Source organism: Candida margitis (genome assembly GCF_024628925.1).
Source record: "Candida margitis strain CBS 14175 chromosome Unknown scaffold26, whole genome shotgun sequence".
Lineage (NCBI taxonomy): Eukaryota > Fungi > Ascomycota > Pichiomycetes > Serinales > Debaryomycetaceae > Lodderomyces > Lodderomyces margitis.
In genome coordinates, this window is record NW_026261750.1 from 14613 (window position 1) to 38895 (window position 24283).

Consider the following 24283-nt stretch of genomic DNA (forward strand, 5'->3'; position numbering starts at 1 on the left):
CGTTTTGCCACTTTTTGCTAAAAACGCTTGGGCCTAGCTGCGAGTGAAATAAAGAAAAAAAATAAAAATAAAAAAAAATCATAGACTTAAACATAAAACCTATTGGAGAGATCACCCACAGGAACTCAAGCCACTTGCACATTATCCATCCATACATTGATCCTCATACATCTTAATATCAATGACAGAATCGAAAAGGTTTTATAGTCAATTGAGTATCGATACCAACAAACAGAAACTACAGTACATACAGGATGTTGCTTCTTTAATCTTGGGAGTCGTTGCGGGAATCTTAACACTTGAATCTTTAAACGGCTTTCTCTTTTTCTTTGTTGGTTTATCGCTAACGAATGCATCGTTCTATATCCTATGTGGAGAAGGAAATATTTACAAGTTTTTCAAAAACCCAATCCAAGAGATATTCATTCAGGGCCTTACAGGAAACCTTCCAGGGTACATTATGATGTGGTGCTTGGTATACGCATTGGTGAAATCAAGTTCATGAAAGCACTGGTCTTCCCGTTAACATTCGCTAGCACTGCTGTTGTTGGGTTTACCGGAGGAAGGATTACTGGTAATCCCCTCGCTGTGTTTTGCCATGATAGGTCATTTCGCACCTGTTTATGTAAATATTACAGATGTGTATTTTTAGCTAGGTAGAAATATCATGAACTACACTTTGTTTATAACAAACTCTTGTTGTAGTTAGCTCTCATCTCTTCATAATGATTCGTACTGATAGTGTGGACGGACGGACTTTTTATAGACCGCACGTGGTAGCGACAAGAACGAAATCAGTGACCGAACTGTGTTGAATTTTCAGCAAACTTCGCCCGTTTTTAGCCAATTGCCTCTCGAATACAATTTACAAATTTACATTTGCGCAGAAAAGATGGAAAAGATAGACACCTCAACCAATTCTAAAAGAATTCAAGACCCCTACCTCAAAGTTGTGAAAGGGGATCCCAATGTTTCCTTCGTTGTTTATTATGTTGACAAAAATGCAACATTGGACGTTTCAGAGACCGGCAATGGATCATTGGATGAATTTGTTGAAAACTTCAATGACGGTCAAGTTCAATTTGGTTTGGTGAGAGTTACTGTCCCTGGCTCTGATGTATCCAAGAACATATTGTTAGGTTGGTGTCCCGATAATGCACCAGCGAAATTAAGAATGTCGTTTGCAAACAATTTTGCTGAAATCTCAAAGATTTTCAATGGATACCATATCCAAATTACAGCTAGAGACCAGGATGATTTGGATGTTGATGACTTTTTGAACCAGGTCTGTGCAGCTGCTGGTGCAAGATATTCGACTATTGCGGATGGTTCGTCAAAGAAACCACCAGCACCAGCAGCCGCTGCTGCGAACGTTTCCAAACCAATTGTCTCAAAACCAGTATCATCCACTAACAAGCTGTCGTTTGTTCCAAAATCTACTGGAAAACCAATTGCTGCGGTATCTTCTGGTAATAAGCCAAAACCTCACTCGAATGATGATGGCTGGGGCGATGCTCAAGATGTTGAAGAACGTGACTTTGACGAAAAGCCATTGGAGAATATCCCCTCCACTTACAAGCCCACGAAGGTTAATATCGAAGAATTGAGAAAACAAAAGTCCGACACTATTAGCTCCACCCCTAAGTCGAAGTTTAGTGCATCTCAAGACAAACAAGAGGAAGAATCTCCTAAACCTTTAAGTGAGCGTATGAAGACTTACGAACAAAATGATGGTAGATTGACATCACTTCCAAAGCCAAAAGTTGGGCATTCAGTTGCTGATAGGTACAAATCAAATGCGACATCTTCTGGGGCACCCTCATTTGGAGCAAAACCAACTTTTGGTGCAACTAGGAATGACAGAAGCGATAAAGTCGTTGGGGGCTTGTCGAGAAATTTTGGAGCCGAGAATGGTAAGACACCAGCACAAATTTGGGCTGAAAAGAGAGGTAAGTACAAGACTGTCGCAGCCAATGAAGAGCCAAGTTCAGAGAATGGTCAAAATGAAACCTTCGAGAGTCATGCGTCAGAATTGACCAACAAGTTTGAGAGAAATGCCAAAATAAATGATGATGAAGAGGAGGAAGAAGAGGGGGAAGAAGAGCCTGCAACCTTACCAGCAAGAAACTTACCGCCACCACCTGCAAGACAACCAGAGCCTGAAGAGGAAGAAGAAGAAGAAGAAGAGGAGGAGGAGGAGGATGAAGAGGATGAGAAACCCGCTAGATTGCCAGCAAGGAACTTACCTCCATCCTTGCCATCTCGTGGTTCAGAACCAAACGAGCCTAAACCACCTGTCTTGCCTACAAGAAATTTGCCTCCGGCTAATAAAGGTTTTGAAGACGATGATGAAGATGAAGAAGATGAAGATGAAAAACCAGCAACCTTACCAGCAAGAAACTTGCCTCCACCACCTCCAAGACAGCCAGAGCCTGAAGTGGAAGAAGAAGAGGAAGAGGATGAAGAACAACCTGCTGTAGACCCAAGTTCACAAAAGACAGATTCCGTAACTGCTACTGCCGAGTATGATTACGAAAAGGATGAGGATAACGAAATTGGTTTCGCAGAGGGTGATCTCATTGTAGAGATTGATTTTGTTGATGAAGACTGGTGGTCAGGAAAACATTCAAAGACTGGTGAAGTTGGTCTTTTCCCTGCGAATTACGTCACCTTGAATGAGTAGATTATCTGTATAAGGAAATTCTCGAGTAGAAAATAAAGTTAACTTCGGAAAATTTTCCTTTGGAAGTTGAGTGTAGAATATAAATTTTGCGCGTATAAATAGTGCTAAAAAAACGCGAAAAAAATAAACGACCAGGGAGAGGATTGAACTCTCGATCTTGTGATTAACAGTCACACGCCTTAACCAGCTTGGCCACCCAGTCAGTAGTGAAACAACTGTGCCACTGCACTAATTTCTGTTTCAAATGTCTTTTATTATTAACCTAAAGATGATTTTTGAGTAGCGTGACTTTTCGAAACCTAGACTATAAATTGTAAACCATTTATAGAAGTAGGAAGGTAATAGAATCAATTCTACTTGCCTGAGTTCCAAATATTTTTTAGGTTGTGTCAGACATGGGTGGTAATAAACCTCAAAAATTTGTTGATGATAAAGCCTTTTAATTCGTGTTCAACGTTGTATCAACCATTTTAAGCCATTTTAAAGACTTTCCATCATCATGCGTCCTTTTCTTTTCTCTACCTTCGGAAGTAAGACAGTTTGTTCTTTTTGAGCGATGTTAGCACGCTCCATAATTAATGTTTTGCGCAGATCTATGTTCATTTTGAGCTTCCCCCGATTTGGTTGCGAAAAAGAAAAAAATATTTTACCTAAGTTTTGCAACAAAGTTGAGGCAAAAAAGAAGCAAGTAGAATTAAGTTGAGGCAAAAAAGAAGCAAGTAGAATTAAGTTGAGGCAAAAAAGAAGCAAGTAGAATTAAGTTGAGGCAAAAATAGTGAATATTATTAACGCATTCTAAAGAGTCTATACAAGAACAACACCAAGTGAAACAAACAGAACTAAAAACGTAACCAATAACATTGGCCTTGATGGTGTAATTCCAGTAGCAGAACTTTCAGATGAAGAAGATACTGATGCCGTTTCACTAGATGATGTAGTTGTTTCTGATTTGGCGGACGATGATTCTCTAGTGCTAACAGAAGCGGTAGAAGCAGAAGAAGCAGTAGAAGCAGTAGAAGCATTAGCTTTTGCATTGTTGGTGCTCTGAGCGGCCAGTGTGGAGCCAGACGATTCATTAGTGGTTCCAGCAGTAGACACAGAAGCTTCCGATTCAGAAGATGACAGCGAGTCTTGCGTAGATGAAGCTTGATCTGACGAGCTAGAAGCTGAACTAGAAGAGCTAGATTCAGATGAACTAGATTCTGTAGATGAACTGGTTTCGGAGGTACTCGATGATCCACTTGATCCACTGTTTTCTATGCTTTCACCATCTTCAACTTTGCTAATGTCACTTTGGGCATCGCTATATCTGCCATTAACTTCACCATCTTCAGCATCAATTGATTGCCAATACCCACTTTGGTCGGAGTAAGAATATTCACTACCGGTTGAATAATCAATAGCTGTGATCGATTTAATATGCATAGTGAATGGCACATCACTGTAATCGGTTTCACCACCGGCCCACTCAATGGTTCCTTCTTCGTTTGATGGATCACCACCAGCCCATATTCCAGCATAGATCCTCATTGGTGTTTGTGGATAACCTTGTGAATTGGTAATTTTTAAAGACCTAATAACTGACCCATCAACTATCCAATCCAATGAGTCTTTGGTCCAATTAATGGCATATTTATGATAGTTTGTCAACGGATTAGGGGTGATTTGGTGATATCCACCACGATCATAAGTGGAGGTATTTCCTTGAACAAAGTAGTTTGATTGCCATTCGTATTCATCACCACCAAATAACTCAATATCAATTTCATCCAAATCATCACTTTGCATAAAGAATGATGATACAATTCCTTTTCCTTCAGCAGCTTTTAATTCAACCTCAACATATCCAAACATCAAATAAAAATTCGAATGGACTGATGGGTTATCGTATCTTTTATTAATAGTGAGTGACAATCCTTCATCACTAGTAGTAACATTACCTTGGTTGCCCAGGTTGGTAAAATAAGAACCCAAACCATCATTAAAATCTTCTTGAATCGATCCTCCTAATGCTGAATCTGGAGAACATGACAGCGACTTGACTGGGTTGCACGACGAGGTACTTGTTGTTGCAGCAGTAGCTGTTACGATTAATGTAGCGAGTGAAAATGCGTGTGATATTAGCATAGTGTGTATAATCTTTGTGTTGTAAGTTAACAAATAGTTAAAGCAAAAGGTAAATGGAAGAAATGAACGTTGATGACTTCGCTATATATATATATATATATATATACATCCTAAGAAGAGAGGTTATAGAGAAGTTTAATACACCAGCAGAGCCTTGTTTCTGCTTACACGAGCACGGGCCGATATAAACCAATTTAACTACATCAAGTTAAATAATTAATTTTCTTATTATTTATGGTTCTGCAGGTGACATGAGATAAAAATAGAACTATGTAAACATAGCACAAGAAAAAAAAGTTAAATTCAAAGGGGGGGGAGGATAGAGACTGCAGAAGAGTTCCATAATAACTGCTTTATACGCAGTCGTAGATCATTTACAAGATTAGAGTTTTCCAGATTGTGCGTACAAAGTATAACACAATAGTGTTTGTTGTTTGTCTCTCCCTTTAAAAATGAAAACAGACGCCAAAATGAAAAAAAAAAATTCTCGTTGATTATCAAAATTTTTCTCCTTTCGTCAAAGGTGGAAGTTAACACAATAACCACATCAAAGGCTTAGACGAGTAGTAACCACCTGTTATACTAACTATAAGTTATGCGTAATTCTAGAAATAACTGACTCTCCATTATTCTAAATCAATTGATCTAAACAAGGCAATAATTTGTGGCTACGAAAGACGTCACTTTTCAGTTTTTATTCTTTTTAACTCGGCAAATCGCGCTGGTCGGACTTTCCAAATCAGGACAATTAATTGGTTTCATCTCTGTAAATACATTGTGGTCACCAGCAACCCCTATCAGTGACATCCTTTGAATATGAATTAATCGAATCATTTGAGTCGAATCAGCCACCAGATCCAACTGCTCCTATTCTGACTCAGATGTTTCCTTTCCCCAGGCCTTGTTAATATTCCATTCAATTTTTTCCATTTTTGTACTCTCAGTTGTAGGCGCAGTTCAGAATGTGACCAAGCTCTACACCAATCATCACCCGTGGTTAATGACGAACTATTGACCAAGATCATATAGTACTAACTTACGGTGGTAGGTCTAAATATGAGCAGAAAAAGGGTAATAAAACACGCTCTACGCGTTTCTCAAGACAGACAGTACAGCTTAAAGAGTAAAAGCCTTGCAAGTGTACCGCGAAATAGACCACTTTGATGAGAAGGATACGAGAAAGCCTCTTTTTTTACTTTTTCCTTTCTTTCATCATCGTGAATTGCAAATGGTTTCCTGCTCAATGAGTGTTGTCAATTCATATGTGGCACAAGCTTAAGTAGTCCTCCTATAAATTGTAGCAATAAATACAAACAGGAAAACGTCTTTTAGAGACCCTTACAAGTATAGACACAATTCTCGTCAATGACGGAATTGTTCCACTACAGAACAATAAGTTGCAATGTCCTGTTGCCTCTCAGGGTCAGATCACAAAAGCGACACACTATGTTGTACAGAGTCTATGCGTTAATCTCTTTTGAAATGGAAACCTTCCTTTTCCCTGCTTCTTATCTATAGTATTTTCATGAAGAGGCGAATTAGAGCCTCCATATTGAGGGAGTTGCCTTAACTGATTGCATTAGATGTATCTCAATGGGTAACAAAAAACACTATTTGCTATAAACCACAATAAAGCTTTTAGGGCAAGTAAGTACAGGATCAGCATAACAAGATTATCTTTCAAAGTGACTCTTATCATAAGCTCCCCACCATCTTCATGCTTGAATTTGATTTGCATTGTTCAGCATTGGTCATCTTCTTCGGTTAAAATATCTCGGTAGCGCGAAAAAGAAACAAAAAGAAATTTTAAATTAATGACATCTAAAAAAAGAATCATTTGTTCAATTTCCGTTATCAGTAGACGAATCTTTCCATTTGATACATTCATCAACCCATCCATCTATTAGTGCTCAACGACCATCAGCCCAAAACATAAGGAGATACCAGATCCTACCATAGCTAAATAAAGAGCAGCGCAATAGCAGCTAAAATCACAACTATACCTAACTATTAGACCCCACACCACATCATAACCCCATTTAGGCAACAAATATGTATCTTAAATTTGACCAACCAGAGATAATACCACCCTACAACCGTACACACGGAAGCAACGGCAAGGTTAGTACCGCACTTCTTGTAGTCATAATAAGCCTACTGTCAGTGTTTGGTATAATTTTCGTTTCGGCGTTAATTGTCTACCTTGTCCATCGATCAAATAGGGCCACTGAAGATGATTTAAGAAGAGAAGAAGAAAACCAAGCATACCTTGAACTAAATAGTGATGAGCAAGAAATTTTTTTCCAATCACGGGAATTTCTCGAACTGAACCCTTATTATATTGGCGATTTAACCCTAAGTCAAAATTTATTAGTTCAAGAAAAGGGCATAAATGCATTTGAATTTGTCAAAGATCAAATGTTGACCAATAATGATTTATTGATTGTGAATAAGACTGAGTTGAATTTTTTCAAAAAGTTTGAATGTTCTACTGAGACTAATTTGCCAATACCCATGAAGAATGAAGTATATTACTATGAAGCCAAGATATATTCCTTACCAGAAACAGCAGCCGAAGATGAAGATACTTTAATATCAATAGGATTAGGAATCAAGCCATACCCTTGGTTTAGACTACCGGGCCGTCACCCCCATTCGGTCAGTTACGATTCCGATGGCTATAGAAGACACAATCAACCGTTTCCCTTTACATCCGAACCGCCATTTCCCAAATTATCCGAAGGTGACGTTGTTGGAGTTGGATATCGAACTCGATCAGGCACGATTTTCTTCACCCGTAATGGTAAAAAGGTTAGTGAATCGAAAATTGGTGGACATATAAAAAACTTTAAACTTCCTCGGAGTGGACAAATTTTCCCCATTATTGGTGCTAATAACATTTGTTCGGTTCATGTTAACTTAGGACAACGCGGGTTTGTTTTCATTGAGGGTAATGTCAAGAATTGGCGGTATGCTCCATTGGAAGGAACTGGACCGGCACCCCCAGCTTATAATAAATTCAATGCTGATATCTTGTTGGAAAGATCAGAAATTGACGAGGAGGAAGATGATCGGTCAAATGATTTCCCGCCTGATTTTTGGGCTACGGTTGATAAGAATAAACGAGAAGGTGGAGATTTACGCCGAGAGGAGGAATATGAAGAAGATGACGATGACCATTTTACTTATGACGCTTATTCGGAAGTTAATTCTGATGACGAACAAATAACGTTAAATAGTTTACCTCCGCCGTATATACAGGGGCAAGAGGAATAATAAATGAATATTGAGTTGCGAAATCATCTTTCACCCTCCTTACATTACGACCTCTCACAAGGTTCGTCTTTCGTCTCTGATGGGATAAAAATTTAAACAGACATACCAAGAGAATGTTAAGTTTTTTAACTGGTCAATTTATGAAATATGAGCCGCGCGTGGGGCAAGGGGCGGATAATTCACACAAAAAAAGAACAAATTTTTTTGACATCCGTGCGTTTCTTATAACCGCACTAGAGTCTTACCTTCTATAAATAAGTATTCAAATCTTTCTTTCTTCTTTTGCTATCCCCTTTTTCTCCCTGTACCAAAGGTTTGCTTTTTCCAAACAGTAGAATCAAATATGTCATTAAAATCACCAGCAATTACCTATAAAGCATACTCGTATAGAAGCGGTAGTAGTCCAATTAAGCTTGTTGACCAAACCATCAACTTGGTAAAAGGACCCAATGGCGACTACGTTGCTCCAAAAGGTAAAATTTTGGTCAAAATCAATTATGCTTCATTGAACCCAGTTGATTACAAAGTGTATAAGAAAACACCAGCTTTTTTAACCTATTACAACACCAAAAAGGGATTTGGTAAAGATTTTTCAGGACTAGTTTTATCAGTTGGTGCCAACACCAAGACTGATGTTAAAGCTGGAGATTTAGTCCAAGGATTGAACTGGCCAATATATGGAGGGGGATCATGTGCTCAATACTTGTTAGTTGATCCTGTTTGGTCACCAATTACAACCGTACCTACCGATATTGATTTAATTGAAGCCGCTTCGTTTCCATTAGTTTTGGGAACCGCTATACAAATGACTCATGATATGAAGTTCCAGGGTAGTAAAGTACTTGTGCTTGGTGCTGGTACGTCAGTGGGTAGATATAGTGTTCAATTGGCCAAGATCGGAGGAGCCAGAGAAATTGTGACTACCAACTCGAGCAAGAATAGTGATTTAATCACAGAACTTGGATCTACTTCACAAATTGACTACAGAAAACACCCCAATTTCTTGAACCCAGTGTTGGAGAGCGTTAAAAAATCGGGTGAATTTGATTATATTATTGATTGCTGGGGTGGAACTCAATTGTTTCTTGAGATAGATTCGATTATCAGAAAAGGTGGTATTTACTATACTATAGTTGGTGATAGTCCAGGGGTAGGAATGGATGCATTAATTGGTACTACCAAGGCATGGTTTAGAATGGCTCGTTCGAGATTGGGGTTGTTGAAGTATCATTATACTATAGGGTTGCTTTATTCGAATAGAGCCAACGAAGGATGGATAAATGCGGCAAGAGACTTGTTACAAGGGGGTAAATTACAAATTTTTGTTGATTCAGTTTATCCATTTGGTGAGTTGCATGAGGCAATTGATAAATTAGAGAATGGTAGAGCTCAAGGTAAGATTGTATTGGAAGTTGCCAAACCAAATGAACAAACTGAAATTAACCCATTCAAGTAGTTAAATAGACGAAGTTTAATTGCATTTTGTTCGACAGTTTTTAAAAACAAAGTAATCATATCTCTTTTCATATCATCTCGCAAGTAGTTCCAGGTGTCGTGTAATTACATTTGCCACCGCTGGCTGTGCTTTGCCTGTCAAGCTTTTCTTTTGACGATGCTAAATGCGCGTCTATTTGATTGATTAATTATCCACATAACGGATAAAACAAGACGGAAACGGATACTAAGACCGGAAATTTATCCGAAGATGGAAAAATTCACAAATAATAACAAATCTCACAAAAGACGCATGCGACGTTACCACTATGCTGATAATGGAAGTAGCAGTGCTAGAGCTTTGACTTACCTATACCAAAGCGCGCTGAGTGTTGTATTAAGCCATGTAGACTTCACTTCTGCTTCAACTTCAACCGACTGACAGCAATCCTAAGAAAATAGTTAAAGTTGCTACCTTTTTTAGACTTACACAGTTCGTAAAGTGCACATGCTAGACACACTGTGGAAAATAAGAAAACACCAAAACTATCACAAATCCTTCTTTTGTTTTCCACCAGCATCCCTTACCTGTAGCCGCTCATAAAATACAACACATAACTCAGTTTGTGTCACAACTAAATATTTTTTTTTTTTTATCTCCGGGAATGGGAATAATGACTTTAACTCCCCATATATAAACAAACAATTACCCCCAACTTGCATTGCCTTCATATGTAACAGACTTTCTTTTGAGGTATACTACAACTACATTACTATAAAATGCCTTTTAAGACACCGAAACTCGAATACAAAGCTTGGGCTTACAAGAATGGTAACAACCCTATTGAATTAATCCAAGAATCCGTTGACTTGGTCAAGTCTTCGAGTGGAGACTACATTGCCCCTGATGGAAAAATCTTGATTAAAATCAACTATGCCTCATTAAACCCGGTTGATTACAAGCTTTACAAGGCTAAACCAGCTTTTATTCGTTTCATCAATTCAAAACAAGGATTCGGTAAGGATTACTCGGGTCAAGTTGTATCTATTGGTAACCACACCTCAACCAAAGTCAAGGTTGGCGATTTAGTTCAAGGTATTCAAGCACCAATGATTGATAGAGGTTCATGTGCTGAATATTTGCTTCTCGATCCAACTAAATCGCCTATTGCTACCAAAGCCACAAACATTGATCTTGCTAAAGCTGCTTCATTTCCATTGGTTTTGGGTACTGCTATGCAAATCTCAAGAGGATTGAAAATCAAGGATGAGAAGATTTTGATTTTGGGTGCTGGTACATCAGTTGGAAGATATGCCGTTCAATTATGTAGAATAAAGGGAGCTAAGGAAATTGTCACTACGAATTCTGGAAAGAATGCTGATTTGATTAGTGACTTGGGAGCTACTTCACAAATTGACTACAGAAAAAACCCAAATATTTTACAACAAGTCTTGGAAAGTGTTAAGGAGTCAGGGCCATTTGATCACATCTTGGATACAGTTGGAGGTAAGGAATTATTCCCCGAAATTAAGCACATTTTGAAGAAAGGTGGTGCTTATCATACAACTAACCCAGGTAGTTCATTTTTCGCATACACAAGTTCATTGTTGAGAAAGAAATTGGCCGCCTGGGGATTCCTTGGTTATGATTATAGTTTTGGATTTTTAGATTACAATGGAGGTTGGATTGATTCAGCCAGAGATTTGGTTCAAAGCGGTCAAGTTAAACTCTTTATTGATTCAGTTTACCAATTCAATGATTTGCATCAAGCTATTGATAAGTTAAACGGTGGAAGAGCTCAAGGTAAGATTTTGTTGGAAGTTGCAAAACCAACTAAAGAAGAGGAAGCAGAAGAAAGAAGACAAGCTACGGCTTAAACATGTTGTGAGTATTATTGCATATAGATGGAGTATTTAGTTTCTAGTTTGAATTTTTTTAATTGATGGTGATTTTTTTTAATTGAACAGTGGAATCAAAGCAGATCTTGAGAGAGTGTATTGCATATCGCATAGGGAAGGAGGAGGTTGTAAACGGAATATCCTGTTCATATTATAGATCAGCCTGAGTTTTACAGTTGGACCATGTAGGGCTGTCGTATCGTTGTCGTAACTTAAACGCGACATTACACAAATGGAGCTATATCTAGAATTTCCATTTGCTTTATGTACAGACATATTTCCCTTGAGTCTAAATGTATATATTCCTTTTATTAACAACACTAACTTAGAGTTTTGACCTTTGCTACACTACAAGGGCCCAGGAATCGAAAATAAGGTTTGTAGTTAAAGTTAGACTTTCATCAACTGCCTGATGCACTTGCCAAGGTATTTTTAAACCATGTTGCATTTGAAGGCCAATGCCGCTCTTTGCTTCTGACTGATTTAAAATTACGACAACTTTAAATAATAAGTCTAATAATATAACACATATAATATAATCTTTTTGGCGTGACTTTTGTAACGGCTTTGACTTTTTGACTTTATTTTCTTGAAAGTGTTACTGGTCGTGTGACAATAAATTTGATTGTTGACAAAGTTACCATTGTTATTATCATTGTCGTCTCTACAATGGAATCATTTCTGAAATTCCCGAATGTTCTACACATTTACATAGAATAGTTTTCGTCAAAGAAGAAGAGAAGTGGCCTTTTTGTGTAAGGTTAAGTTGGGCGACGTTTTCTCGTACTTTGAATTGACTACTCACAATTCTCAAGCAGTTGCAAAAGTACGAACAGTGGTGAGCAAAATTCACTCAAGGCTATTAACTAAAGATTCTACCTTAAGATGTTAGCGCTATTTGGAAGAATATAGTGTCTAACATACTCTCCCCACCACCACTATGCTTGTCTCAATGGTCTTTCAATTTCAATTGGATTCGTAATGGGACAAAGCAAAACTTCTTTTTGTTTTCTTCCTTTTTTTGGCATCAATTTGTACGAATAATAAAGGCTTTTGGAAAATTTTTTTTACTTTTTGGTCTGGCCCAAATTTAGAAAAGTTTATTCACAACTAACCTTTGGTTAGTTTGTTCTTTGGTTAGCAATGGACGGCAATTTAGGTCTGTTGTTAATGCAAAAGGCTTCTAGAAGCAACTAAGCTAATGATAAAGAAACGCGCTATACAGAAGCGCAAACTGCATAACCTTTTCCTAGCCTTCAACCGTGATGCATAAACGCATCTTGAGATTATGCGAGCGTTTCAAAGATCATCCTAAATCGTCTAGAGGTAGGTTGAGGTCTACATTTTAGTTGTATAGTATAATGTTTTGAGCAAAGTACACGCCTTTAGACGAAAAGCGTTTTGCGTTAAATTAATTTTCAATCACATGGTACACTACCCAATCTAATTAGATTACACAAATAGCCAAACAATAGCAATCTAAAACTTTTTTATTTTCATTAAAGAGATGGTTTATTAAAGCAAAGGAGTGTGCGTATGTATGTTTGTTGAGTTCATGTAATGTATGATCTTTTATAATGATTCTTTGCTGCATTGTTGTGTAACAAAATTATATTAAAGCACAAATTTCTCCCCTTTTAAATTTTATTGCATACATTTCTATATAAGACGCTTGATATTTCTTCTTTTTATTTTCATTTATCAAAATTTCACCGTATATATACTATCACCGACAAATATGAAATTCACCACTATCTTCACTCTCGCTACTGTCACCTTGGCTTTAAACTTGGATCAAGTTAGATTAATCAACGACGATGAATTGGTTATTCAAGACACTGAATATGGTTACCCAGCAATTGTCAATTTGAAAGAAGAAGATTCTGAGGTTGAAGCTACCAAGAAAACCAAGTCAACTACCAAAGCTACTACTACCACTTCATCTCATGTCACTTCAGTTACTACCACCACTACTTCCCACTCATCAAAGAAGCACTCATCTACTTCGACTAAACACAAGACTTCAACTCACTCAATTACCAAGACCGCCGGTGCTGATGCCATTGCTGCTAGTGTAGGTGGCCCATTGTTGGTTGCTTTAGGTTTGTTGTTGTAAATCTGATGCATGACAATTGCTATTTTAAAAATAGCGAGGTTTGCCTTGGTCGTATTTTATTAAGAAAATTTATTAAAGTTTAGTTGACAATATTTTAATACACATTAAAGTGATTTTTACCAGATTTGAATAAGCAAATGAATATTACAAGTTCATGACTGAATGGGTTTAGGCGTATTCGTAGTCAATCGGCTCGATGATGCTTTCTCTCCTCGTGTCTGAGACATGTGGCTCTCTTCCTCGGAGAAAAAGGAAAAAAAAAAAGAATTAAAATTAAATTTTAAAATGCAACAACACTCCATAAATGGCCCCACGTTGTATCTTCAATTAAAGGTCCAAGGATTATTGCAAAGGGGCGAAACAATGCCCTTGAAAGGCTTTTGTTATTTCTTTGCAAATTTACAACTTTAGAACGTAAACATTTCAATACCTCGTGCTCGTGCGTTACATTGGAAACGCGGGATTAGACGCCGGCTTTACTATGGATAGCAGGTAGCGCTTTCCGTATGAGCGAGAGACATTTCTTTCAAAAGCCTATTTTTATTCGCGTAGGCGAGCCTAGTACGACCGATCGACCAAAGTAATCGTTTTTTTCTTTCTTCTCTCCCTTTACTCGCCGACCAAACACCAATCCAGTCGTCCTAGTTCCTTCCCAAGAGATAGTGACTCACAAAATGTGACACCAAAAAAAGAGAGAAAAAAAAAGTTGAAATCAAACAACTTCTCCAAAAATTTTCATCAGAGAAACCCTTTTCACCTGGATCTGACCTAGCAACATCACACATATTTTCAAATGTTCAAAAGATCGTCTAGTTTAATCAGACAGTCTATAAGGGCAAAGTCATCGAGCTCAACCTCGGCTTTAGCTTACAAGACATTGCATCGCAACCAAAAAAGACCACCATTACCAACAATAGACACCCCCAACTGGTCAGCAAACGCTGCCGTTTCTTCAATTCTTTACGAAACACCAGTACCATCAAAGGCTCCACCAAAACAACATGTTCTCAACTGTTTGGTTCAAAATGAGCCCGGGGTATTGTCAGGCGTTTCTGGTACGTTGGCAGCTAGAGGATTCAACATTGATTCATTGGTTGTTTGTAATACTGAAGTTAAGGATTTATCTCGTATGACCATTGTTTTGAAGGGCCAAGATGGTGTTGTTGAACAAGCAAGAAGACAAATTGAAGATTTAGTTCCAGTTTATGCTGTATTGGATTACACCAATGCTGAAATTATTAAACGTGAGTTGCTTTTAGCTAGGGTATCGTTATTGGGACCAGAATATTTCCAAGAGTTGATTGCTACTCATCAATTACATATTGATGATGCATCATCAATTCCTGATTTGTCGGCCACTGAATCGGCTTTCCATCCATCAAATTTGGCACCCAGTGAAGCTTTGAGACAAAAACATATTCATTTAGATCATATCTCTACAATTACTAAACAATTTGGTGGTAAAATTGTTGATATAAGTGATCGCAATGTGGTTGTTGAATTGAGTGCTAAACCAAGTAGAGTATCGGCATTTGTTACCTTGTTGCATCCATTTGGAATTTTGGAATTGGCAAGATCAGGTATGATTGCATTACCAAGAACTCCATTGAATAGTGCTGAAGAAGATGAAGTCCCAGTAGATGCATCCGATATTGTTGATGCTTCTCAATTACCTCCAGGTTAATTCATGCTTTGGAGAAGGGAGAGAAAGCGTCTTGTATAAAAATTGAGCAGTTTGTGATTTTATAATTTTTTATTGACAATAAATACTGAAACCTATATAATATTGAAGGCCAACTATTAAATAAAAATGTGAGGCTCCTCATTATTGTCTTGCATTAAGTTGCATTTTTACGAGAGAATTTAATTTCTTGGTTATGGAATGTTACAACATTTTCTTTGCTGGTTGGAATTGAATTCCAATGCACCAGTGACATAGACTCTTGGGTTTCACAGGAAAGGGAAAGGAGAAGGCGCGTTTTTTGACTTTATACGTTTAACTCCCCCAATACTAGAACCTCATGGCTAAACACAAAGTGAGATTGCACGATCCTAGTTCGCTTTGTGTATTTCAACTTCAATTTTCTCATTACGTGGAGTGTCACTAGTTAACCTAAAGAATAATATTACTCACCTATCGCGCATGCCATTTCATCTTTGACCCGGTCTCTGTATGTAACTAACTAATTGATGTAGTATCGGTTAATAATCGATCGCCCGAGAAAATAAATTAGTTTTGTAACTCCCAATTTTAATCTCGCTAACGTTCAAAAATTTCATCAAAGAAAATATCACGCTTTGTACAGAATAGTATCAGTTACGTGTACTTTAATGCAAGATTAATCTTTTACCAACCACACTGCATTTACCCAGACTAACAACACTGAATTCATTTTGTAATTTTAGATCTTCGGTTTTAGGTTTTTGTACTTTGCGTACATAACACGTTGCAAGACTAAAACATTTTCATCTGCCTTCTCCAGATTTTGGTATATGAAAAGTGCTTGTGATTTGCAAGAGAGATATGCATACACAGCACTGAACTGAAGTAATAAACTCAATACTCATCATTGCCCGAGGACTTGCAACTACAAGTTACAATGCTGAATCAAGAGTCACAACAGGAAGAAAATGGAAATACTTCACAGAAACAGCAGCAACAACAGCAACAACTACCAGGACCGTACTACGTACAACAGTACACGAGTGGGTACTATCAAACACAACCATTACCTGAACCTCCTCAGTACCCAGATCAGCAATACCGGCCACAACATCATCAACAACAGTTGCCTCTACCACATCAATTAAATACCCGAAATGGCCACCAAGGACAACAACCGCCGCCACCACCACCACCACCGCTGATGCATCAGGGAGGAGGGATACAGCTGTATTACACACCAGTATATCAACAAATACCAGAATTTGTACAATATCCACCCTCTCAGTCACAGCAGAACCAACCACCTGTTCATTACCAATATCAATCTTCACCACCACCACAACTACAGACACATCCACATCCACAGATACAGCCGCAGCCTCAGCCGCAACCTCAGCCACATCCACAGATACAGCCGCAACCTCAGCCTCAACCTCAGCCACAGCCAGCACCGCTGCAGTCTCCGCAGAATTTTGGACCTATGGCAACTCAATATAGGTCGGTTCGCTTTCAAGGGGCAATCAACTCTACTCCTCAAAGCCAGTTTCACTCGCAACTGCCCATAGTGAAAAAAGAAGTCGGCGAAGAGGGTCAAAATTCTACCGCGCCAACAATACCTCCTCCTACAGATTCAGTGTCGTCTCCTTCGCAAAGCTCAACGAGGCTGAAACGTCGAAGTCCAACGCCAGAAAAGTCCCAAGCAGAGGAAAGAAGTTCCAAAAGACGAGCTCAACCACCGAATAAATCTCTATCAAGAACCTCTGTCACCTATCCAAGGAAAAGAGCAGTTACTGCATGTGATACATGTCGATTAAAGAAAACCAAGTGTGACAATGTACGGCCTCAATGTGGGTCTTGTGCTCGTAATGGGAATACAAACTGTTCATATAGTACCGACGACCAACTTAATGACTACTCGAGCTATGATCCGGCCTCATTGAATATTTTGACAAAGTTGGATGTTATATTGAAAGACTTGAATCAAATTAAAAGCGACGGATATGGGCGTGATAGCAACGACATAGAAAATAAACCTAAAGAAGTTGATAATAAGGGATTAGAATCTACAAGCAAAACTGGGAAGGGTCATGAATATGAAAACTGTGTCTGGGACATGTCAGTCACTGAGATTATCAACTGGGATATGTTGAAGCAAGACTTGCATGTGACTCAGGAAGAAGTTGATAGAACCAGACAAAAGCTACTAAACTTTTACGACAGAAATAATTTCTTAATTCATGCAAAAGGCGACACAACCCTCTCATTTGAAGAGAAGATTAATGATTTCAAGATCGTCGAGCAGTTGTTGATGAGCAATTTCACCAACATCATCAACTCATTTTTTGTCAATATGTATACAAAATTACCCATATTGGATGTGTGTGAATTCTTTACTGTGTTGGAGCTGTATCAGTTTCTACTTTCCAAGATTCCACAACTTACATTTATGAAGTTAATAGACATGTTTGAAACAGAAAAACTACCGCAACACATTGTGCAAGTGTACCAAGAACTGAAGATCGAGTTAAATGATCGGGAAATTAAGAGGCTAAACCATTTGGTGCAATACATTCCGTTGGTTTTGATTATCTCTGCTCTTGGAGTTTCGGCCATTCCAGTTGATTTGAATAATTTGACTACGTTTGAAAGTTCGGTAAAGGAATCAGCATCCACCAAAATTGGTTGCTTAAGTGGCTCACATTGGTTTGATGGAATTCCACTTACATTTACTTCAAATAGGACCCACATTGCCTACAAGTTGAGCTCTTACTCACAGTTCATTATTCAAATGGCTCCATTTGTTATGAAGGAAAATACAATACACTCAACACAGTATTATTTATTAACGAGTCAGTTGCATTTGCAAAACAGCAACCCACTACTAGCTCATAAATTTATCGTCAACGCTAGTAGAAATATCATGTATTATTTACAGAAGACAAGGAGTGGCAGCAGCAATGCGAATGATGACCAAAAGGAAGTACTCGATCGGTTATTTTGGACTTGTTTAAAGCTAGAATGCGAGTTGAATGTTGAGTTGTCTCCATTCGTTTCACATTCAGGAATAAATCGTTTCCCTCCACCAACTTTATTTCCCAGAGTTCCTGATCCATTGACTGATGAATTCAGAAGTAAGTACAGTGAATCAGTATTGAAACTAACTCAAAAGTACGATGACCAGTACACGTGGTATTATTTCTTGACAGAAATAGCCGTTCGAAAAGTCGAGAACAAGATGCTTGATGATTTTTATTCACTCGAGTCCTCCTTGAATCATATTTGGGACCTGGAAAAATTTGCCACTGAAACAGTGTGGACCGATTTCATCAGATATTTGAATCAGTATAATGGAATCATTAACTCTTTGAATCCGGAGATTAGATATTTTGTACTACAGGAAATTGATGTCGATTATATTTATAAGCGGATAAAGAAAAAGTACGATAAGAAGCAAAGCAAAAAATCAAATGGGGTTGACGATAAAAATCACTACCCACGAGATGCATCAGCTGAATTAGATAATGACATATTCGACAGCTTGGATGATTTTCTAATTGACGATGATTTATTACTTCGCGCACAGTCCGAATCAATAATGTACATAAAAACGAGAGTTTTGGCCTCGAAATTGCTTTTATTCCGTCCGTTGGTGTATTTAATTTTGGAAGATAAAATCCCGTTACTAGACTTGGTTAATGCTGCTTCTTCCGTGATTAGTAGCGCCATGCCACAGTCTACTGTGCTTGATAATGAAATTGGCTTTGATACACCATTTTCCTCAGATTCAAATACAATTACTACTTCCAATGACTTTTCAAGTGCTATTGAGATTGATTTGGATTTTTTCAACTTGAGTAATGCACCGCCATTCTATCAACAGCAGCACCCCGATGAAGATTTCTCCAACTTGGTTGAGCATGGTAAGCAAGATTTGAATGATTCTCCACCGACAGATAACCTTGATGAGGCTTTTAAAATTAAGGACATGCCTACAGCTAGAGCTAAAATATTGCGCATATTTTTCCAAAATCTAATTTCAATACCGAAATTAAACATACTTCGATTAGCGTGCCATCGGCATCCGGGAAGTTGGTACTATATACGCAACTTGTTCATTGGGAGTGTTATGCAATATCTCATGTTTAAGAAAATTCAGCAGATGATTGTTGGTGCAAGTTCAAATAAGGAGTTGCAGACATTGTTGATGCAATCAATGGGAGGAAACGGGGATGGAGAAGCATTGGGTAAACCTGGGCCAATTAAATCATTTAAAGACGTGGTGGAAATGATCTCAAGTGTGGTCGGGAAGGAAAGTATTGTTGCTAATTTGGAACACCTGAAGATTGTGTTTGAGTATTGGAAGAATGAAATGACCGATTGTGTTATATACCAAGAGCTTATTACGAAAATGTTAGCAGGATTATAAGTATAATACCAAACTATGAACTGAGAGTAGGAATGTAGGCATAAATTATATATTATGCAAGAGCTTATTCCCTCGTGGTCAAAATAAAAAGTAGTTTTTTACACTGATCTTTTAGATAACTTTATTTTTTTCCTTTAACAATACGTACAATAAAGAGTATGCAATTGCACAAATGTTTTCTTTTTTTTTTTTTTCGTTTCTACTCCGATCTCGCTAAATATTTTGGTGCAAAATTCGTTCATATAACTCTTTCCGGGAGTGTAGTCAAACAGAGACACTTTTTTGCAATAGCGATTCAAATTCTTCTTTTGATCATGTCAGCACAGTCTAATGACAGTCCAATCGACAAGGATTGGCACAATAGTGACTACGAAATAAAAGAACAAGATCGATTTCTACCGATTGCAAATGGTATGTTTTCATGAAGAGGAAAAGCAGGCATGTCAGAGTGCTGTGTAATTTTATATGAGGAGATTACTAACTAGATACAGTTGGCCGAGTGATGAAGAAAGCTCTTCCTGAGAGAGCCAAATTGTCCAAGGAGTCAAAAGAATGCGTACAAGAATGTGTTAGTGAATTTATTTCGTTTATTACAAGTCAAGCGGCTGATAAATGTAAATTGGAGAAACGCAAAACACTAAATGGGGAGGACATACTATGGGCAATGTACACACTAGGGTTTGAGAATTATTCAGAGACTCTCAAGATTTATCTTGCCAAGTACCGACAGGTATGTTACTACTATGGTGTTTCTAAAAGAGAAAAATATACTAACGTGATGCAGTATGAACAGGAACAGGCGCTAATCAAACCTCCCAGGAGGAAAGTTTATAAGAAAAAACGCAAAGCCAAACGAGTGCAATTGGGGGCAGAGGAAGAGGAGGAGGGAGAAGAAGAAGAGGAGACACAAGATGATTACGATGACGAGTTTAATAATGAAGACACAATACTCAATCCTTCTGTTGATTATTTCCAAGACAATGCCATAGTTGAAAACGAAGCGGGATACCCAGAACCAACAGCAACAGGCGCTTCGGTCGTGACATCGTCGTTCCCAATAGAAGATGACTTTTTCCAAGAGCAAGGCATTGAAAGAACGGGTACAGAGAACTTCCAATACTTGAATCGTCCCAATATGCAACCACCACCACAAAAACAACAACAACAACCACTCATTCCCCAAACTTATCACCAACAAGTTCCACAAACATATACAGAGCAGCAAACACACCAGCTATACACCCCCCAAGGACAAACATACGATGTGGATGATATGAGCGACGTGCAAATGCAGCTTAATCAACAAGGTCAAGGCGTTGGTGTAATTCTAAAAAGCTCTCCTCGATATTCACGAACTGGACAGGGCCATTCACTGGGATAAACAATCTGTAACTTCAATGCAAGTTGGTTGATAGCTGCAGCTGTTGCCAGGTCTAAGCTCTAGATTGAAAAATGAGGATCTAGTGCCTTGTTCGATCTCGCCCAAAATGAGCTTATATGGCTAGCTTGTTTGATGAGTTACTGGTTGTTATATTACCCTTGTTTCCAACGCCAATGTCCAATTAATAGAAGTCGGCAACGATGTATCCAGGAGGCAGTTACTCCATAGAATTTATGGGAATCAAGACTCGAATAGCAATTAGAAATAAATAAAAGTTAGGTCAGTGTATATGTGTGTGTGTGTGTGTGTCTCAGGATTAAAGTAGACTCTTATAGTAAAGCTGTCATGCATGAGAGTGGGTAGCTCTGGTTGCAACAAATCTTTTTCTATAGGGCCGAGACCAAACGCGTCTCTCAGAGTACAATAGTCAATTTACTTTTGGAGAAGGTATAATTTCCACAACTGCTCACTTAGGCACACAAGATTGTAGAATTGATGTCTCTGGATACCGCACTCACTTGCGCCATTACACAACGCAATACGAAGTTGATCGTAGTTCAGTTTGAAACACAGATCGTGCCAAACTTTGTCATATCACGCGATCCATAGTTTGAATTTAAAAAGGAATTACATACTTTGAAAAAAGAAAGGGGTAAACTGAGCCCATTTAAAAGAATTAAGATCTTGTGCAACAAATATGTTTTAAATAATTTTTCACCCATTTTGGAATGTGTTTCTTCTTTGGGGTAAATTCCATTGACACAAAGTACACGACTTGTGGCTTTTGATAATTTTGTTTTTTGTTTTTCATTCCCCCATTTACCTATCGCAGTTTCTCAGGTGCCAAAACCACACAGTGGTGCCTGGATTCAACGGCCACCGTTGTTAAAGTAAGAGCTATAGCATTTAAGGGAATCTACGTCTGAGACATTGAGGTTCTATATGTGGTAGTATATCTTCTCTCTCTATTTATTTTCTCTCTGGCATCGCTTTAATACAAAACAAGCGCGAAGTGCGATTCAACAACAGAGAAGAGAAGAAAAAATATCCGTCCACTTTCGGCGTGAGAACAGTTGAAATTGAAATAAAACTTAACAAAAGAAAACTATCAACTTCCATTAAGTCTGAAAGCAAAAGCCACCAACAACAAAAGACGTATTGGCCCCTTTGCCCGGTTCGATTACAAATTTATCCATCAGTCTAAGAACGACCTATCTACCCACCCACAAGCCCTACGATTTGTATCGGAGATCTTGCGCTAACCACTTTCTAAATTTAGCTTTTCAATTTTTTATTTTTTTTCCTTTTCTTTTCACTGATTAACAGTTGTTGAAACCTCCTCCCCCCTTTCGAAAACCAATACGGTATTCATTGAGATTGCTACTCAGATACACCTATGATCAAATCATTCAGGAAAAGCAAGAGACTGTCAAGCTCTTCTAGCTCGCCGAAAAGGACAATTTCAAGGGTTTCCTCGCATACGCTTGACTCAGACAATGCACTTCAATCGCCAAAAAAAGTTATCAAGGCATTGTACGACTACAAACCACAAGGTCCTGGTGAGTTGAGATTCAACACCGGGGAGTTTTTCCATGTGTTGAATGTATCGGATGACCCAAGACACAGAGAAGCTGAGGAGAATGGGTGGTATGAAGCCACGAATCCTATGACAAATGCCAAGGGAATGGTACCAATAAGCTATTTTGAGGTATTTGACAGATCGCGACCATCAACAGTGTCAAACCAGAGTACGAGTCTGCGTGGAGGGTCTCGTTCCCTGAACCCAAATCAAACATTGTATGCCGTCACCTTGTATGAATTCAAAGCAGAAAGAGACGACGAGCTTGACGTTTTACCAGGAGAAAACTTGATTATATGTGCCCATCACGACTATGAGTGGTTTATAGCCAAGCCTATAAATAGACTAGGAGGCCCGGGTTTAGTTCCAGTTTCTTATGTTAAAATTATTGATTTGTTGAATCCACTTGCATCAGATTCAACCGTTGACACTTCAAACCAGGAGCAGATTGTTGAACTTATAAATAGTTTCAAAATTCCATCGGTAGAGCAGTGGAAGGACCAGACGGCCAAATACCAAGCATCAACTATTCCACTTGGTCACATTTCAAGCACAAAAGCGCCCCCACAATCGTCTACATCACAATTCTTTGACGGGCAAGCATCAAATTCAAACAGATCATCATTAGTGTCTATTTCCATCATTGACGCTAGTGTCGATTCTTACCAACTAGATCACGGTAGGTATCAGTATTTGATAACCGCCAGACTATCTAATGGCAAGATCAGGCACCTTTACCGTTACTACCAGGACTTTTATGACTTGCAGGTAAAGTTGCTAGAGTTGTTTCCGTATGAAGCCGGAAAAATCGAGAATTCGAAACGAACAATACCATCCATACCTGGGCCATTGATTAATGTTAACGATTCGATATCAAAATTGAGGCGGGAGAAATTGGATTTTTATTTGTCCAATTTAATTGCACTTCCACCACATATCTCGCGATCAGAAGAAGTTTTGCGCTTATTCGAGGTGTTGAATAATGGATTTGATCGTGAAGTAGATGCCCCCAACCGCCGAGGCTCCAAGCCAATTAGTCAAAAATCAAACTCACATCAGGATAGAATGTCGCAATATTCCAACTTTGGAATTCACCCTCGAGCATCTGAACACTCAAACGAGTCGTATAGGTCGAGGGATTCTTCAAGCGGGAACTTGCTTCTAGACACTGAGAAACAGCAACAAAAAGTTAAGGTTAAATTTTACTACGAAGATGATATATTTGCATTATTATTGCCGTCAAATTTACGACTTCAAGATTTGAAAACTAAATTATACGATAGATTAGAATTGGACGATCTACAGCAACATGAGTTTATTCAACCTAAGACAATTGACTCAGTTAGATTATTTTTGAGAAATGATTACGAGGACTTTGTCAATGAATATGGAATCAAGCAGATTGATTTTAATGCACATGGCGCAAAATTAGAGGAGTTTGAGATTGACAACGATGAGAAATTCCACGAGGTGCTCTATGAGAAATGTAAGTTGATCATTTTAATAACGTGAGATGGGAGATTTAGGGCATATAATTAAATAGACAATATAAATCCCCATTTTGTCAATTCTTGAGCCGTAAAGTCGCAGATCACATACCTCACGTAATCATCAATGTTTGTATCGATTGTAGTTGAACACAGAAACCCTAGGTGCTGCACATATGGCAAATTTAGCTGTATTAAGCAAACTATTT

General features: G+C 38.3%; 10 protein-coding genes across 10 annotated transcripts; 9 read left to right on the forward strand and 1 right to left on the reverse strand. All coding sequences in view use genetic code 12, as the record gives it.

Annotated features, from left to right (window-relative positions):
- Window positions 1-369: 369 nt before the first annotated feature.
- ABP1 (Abp1p) lies at window positions 370-2683 on the forward strand (the record flags this gene model as incomplete). The annotated part of the gene is made up of 2 exons (XM_051818258.1): window positions 370-588; window positions 767-2683. 2 exons carry the CDS (start codon window positions 370-372, stop codon window positions 2681-2683), a joined length of 2136 nt encoding a protein of 711 aa, XP_051673464.1.
- Window positions 2684-3487: 804 nt separating this feature from the next.
- Window positions 3488-4810, reverse strand: CRH11 (transglycosylase; the record flags this gene model as incomplete). The annotated part of the gene is made up of 1 exon (XM_051818259.1): window positions 3488-4810. One exon carries the CDS (start codon window positions 4808-4810, stop codon window positions 3488-3490), a length of 1323 nt encoding a protein of 440 aa, XP_051673465.1.
- Window positions 4811-6862: 2052 nt separating this feature from the next.
- On the forward strand, window positions 6863-8086 carry CANMA_000864 (uncharacterized protein; the record flags this gene model as incomplete). The annotated part of the gene is made up of 1 exon (XM_051818260.1): window positions 6863-8086. The coding sequence occupies one exon, from the start codon at window positions 6863-6865 to the stop codon at window positions 8084-8086; it is 1224 nt and encodes a 407-aa protein (XP_051673466.1).
- Window positions 8087-8429: 343 nt separating this feature from the next.
- CANMA_000865 (uncharacterized protein) lies at window positions 8430-9542 on the forward strand (the record flags this gene model as incomplete). The annotated part of the gene is made up of 1 exon (XM_051818261.1): window positions 8430-9542. One exon carries the CDS (start codon window positions 8430-8432, stop codon window positions 9540-9542), a length of 1113 nt encoding a protein of 370 aa, XP_051673467.1.
- Window positions 9543-10300: 758 nt separating this feature from the next.
- On the forward strand, window positions 10301-11398 carry CANMA_000866 (uncharacterized protein; the record flags this gene model as incomplete). Its single annotated transcript, XM_051818262.1, has 1 exon — window positions 10301-11398. The coding sequence occupies one exon, from the start codon at window positions 10301-10303 to the stop codon at window positions 11396-11398; it is 1098 nt and encodes a 365-aa protein (XP_051673468.1).
- A 1759-nt stretch (window positions 11399-13157) lies between these two features.
- Window positions 13158-13535, forward strand: PGA53 (Pga53p; the record flags this gene model as incomplete). Its single annotated transcript, XM_051818263.1, has 1 exon — window positions 13158-13535. One exon carries the CDS (start codon window positions 13158-13160, stop codon window positions 13533-13535), a length of 378 nt encoding a protein of 125 aa, XP_051673469.1.
- Window positions 13536-14328: 793 nt separating this feature from the next.
- ILV6 (acetolactate synthase regulatory subunit) lies at window positions 14329-15219 on the forward strand (the record flags this gene model as incomplete). The annotated part of the gene is made up of 1 exon (XM_051818264.1): window positions 14329-15219. One exon carries the CDS (start codon window positions 14329-14331, stop codon window positions 15217-15219), a length of 891 nt encoding a protein of 296 aa, XP_051673470.1.
- Window positions 15220-16135: 916 nt separating this feature from the next.
- On the forward strand, window positions 16136-19627 carry CANMA_000869 (ZCF27; the record flags this gene model as incomplete). Its single annotated transcript, XM_051818265.1, has 1 exon — window positions 16136-19627. One exon carries the CDS (start codon window positions 16136-16138, stop codon window positions 19625-19627), a length of 3492 nt encoding a protein of 1163 aa, XP_051673471.1.
- Window positions 19628-19941: 314 nt separating this feature from the next.
- On the forward strand, window positions 19942-21008 carry HAP3 (Hap3p; the record flags this gene model as incomplete). The annotated part of the gene is made up of 3 exons (XM_051818267.1): window positions 19942-20038; window positions 20119-20357; window positions 20463-21008. 3 exons carry the CDS (start codon window positions 19942-19944, stop codon window positions 21006-21008), a joined length of 882 nt encoding a protein of 293 aa, XP_051673472.1.
- Window positions 21009-22404: 1396 nt separating this feature from the next.
- BEM1 (phosphatidylinositol-3-phosphate-binding protein) lies at window positions 22405-24099 on the forward strand (the record flags this gene model as incomplete). The annotated part of the gene is made up of 1 exon (XM_051818268.1): window positions 22405-24099. One exon carries the CDS (start codon window positions 22405-22407, stop codon window positions 24097-24099), a length of 1695 nt encoding a protein of 564 aa, XP_051673473.1.
- Between the last annotated feature and the right edge of the window lie 184 nt (window positions 24100-24283).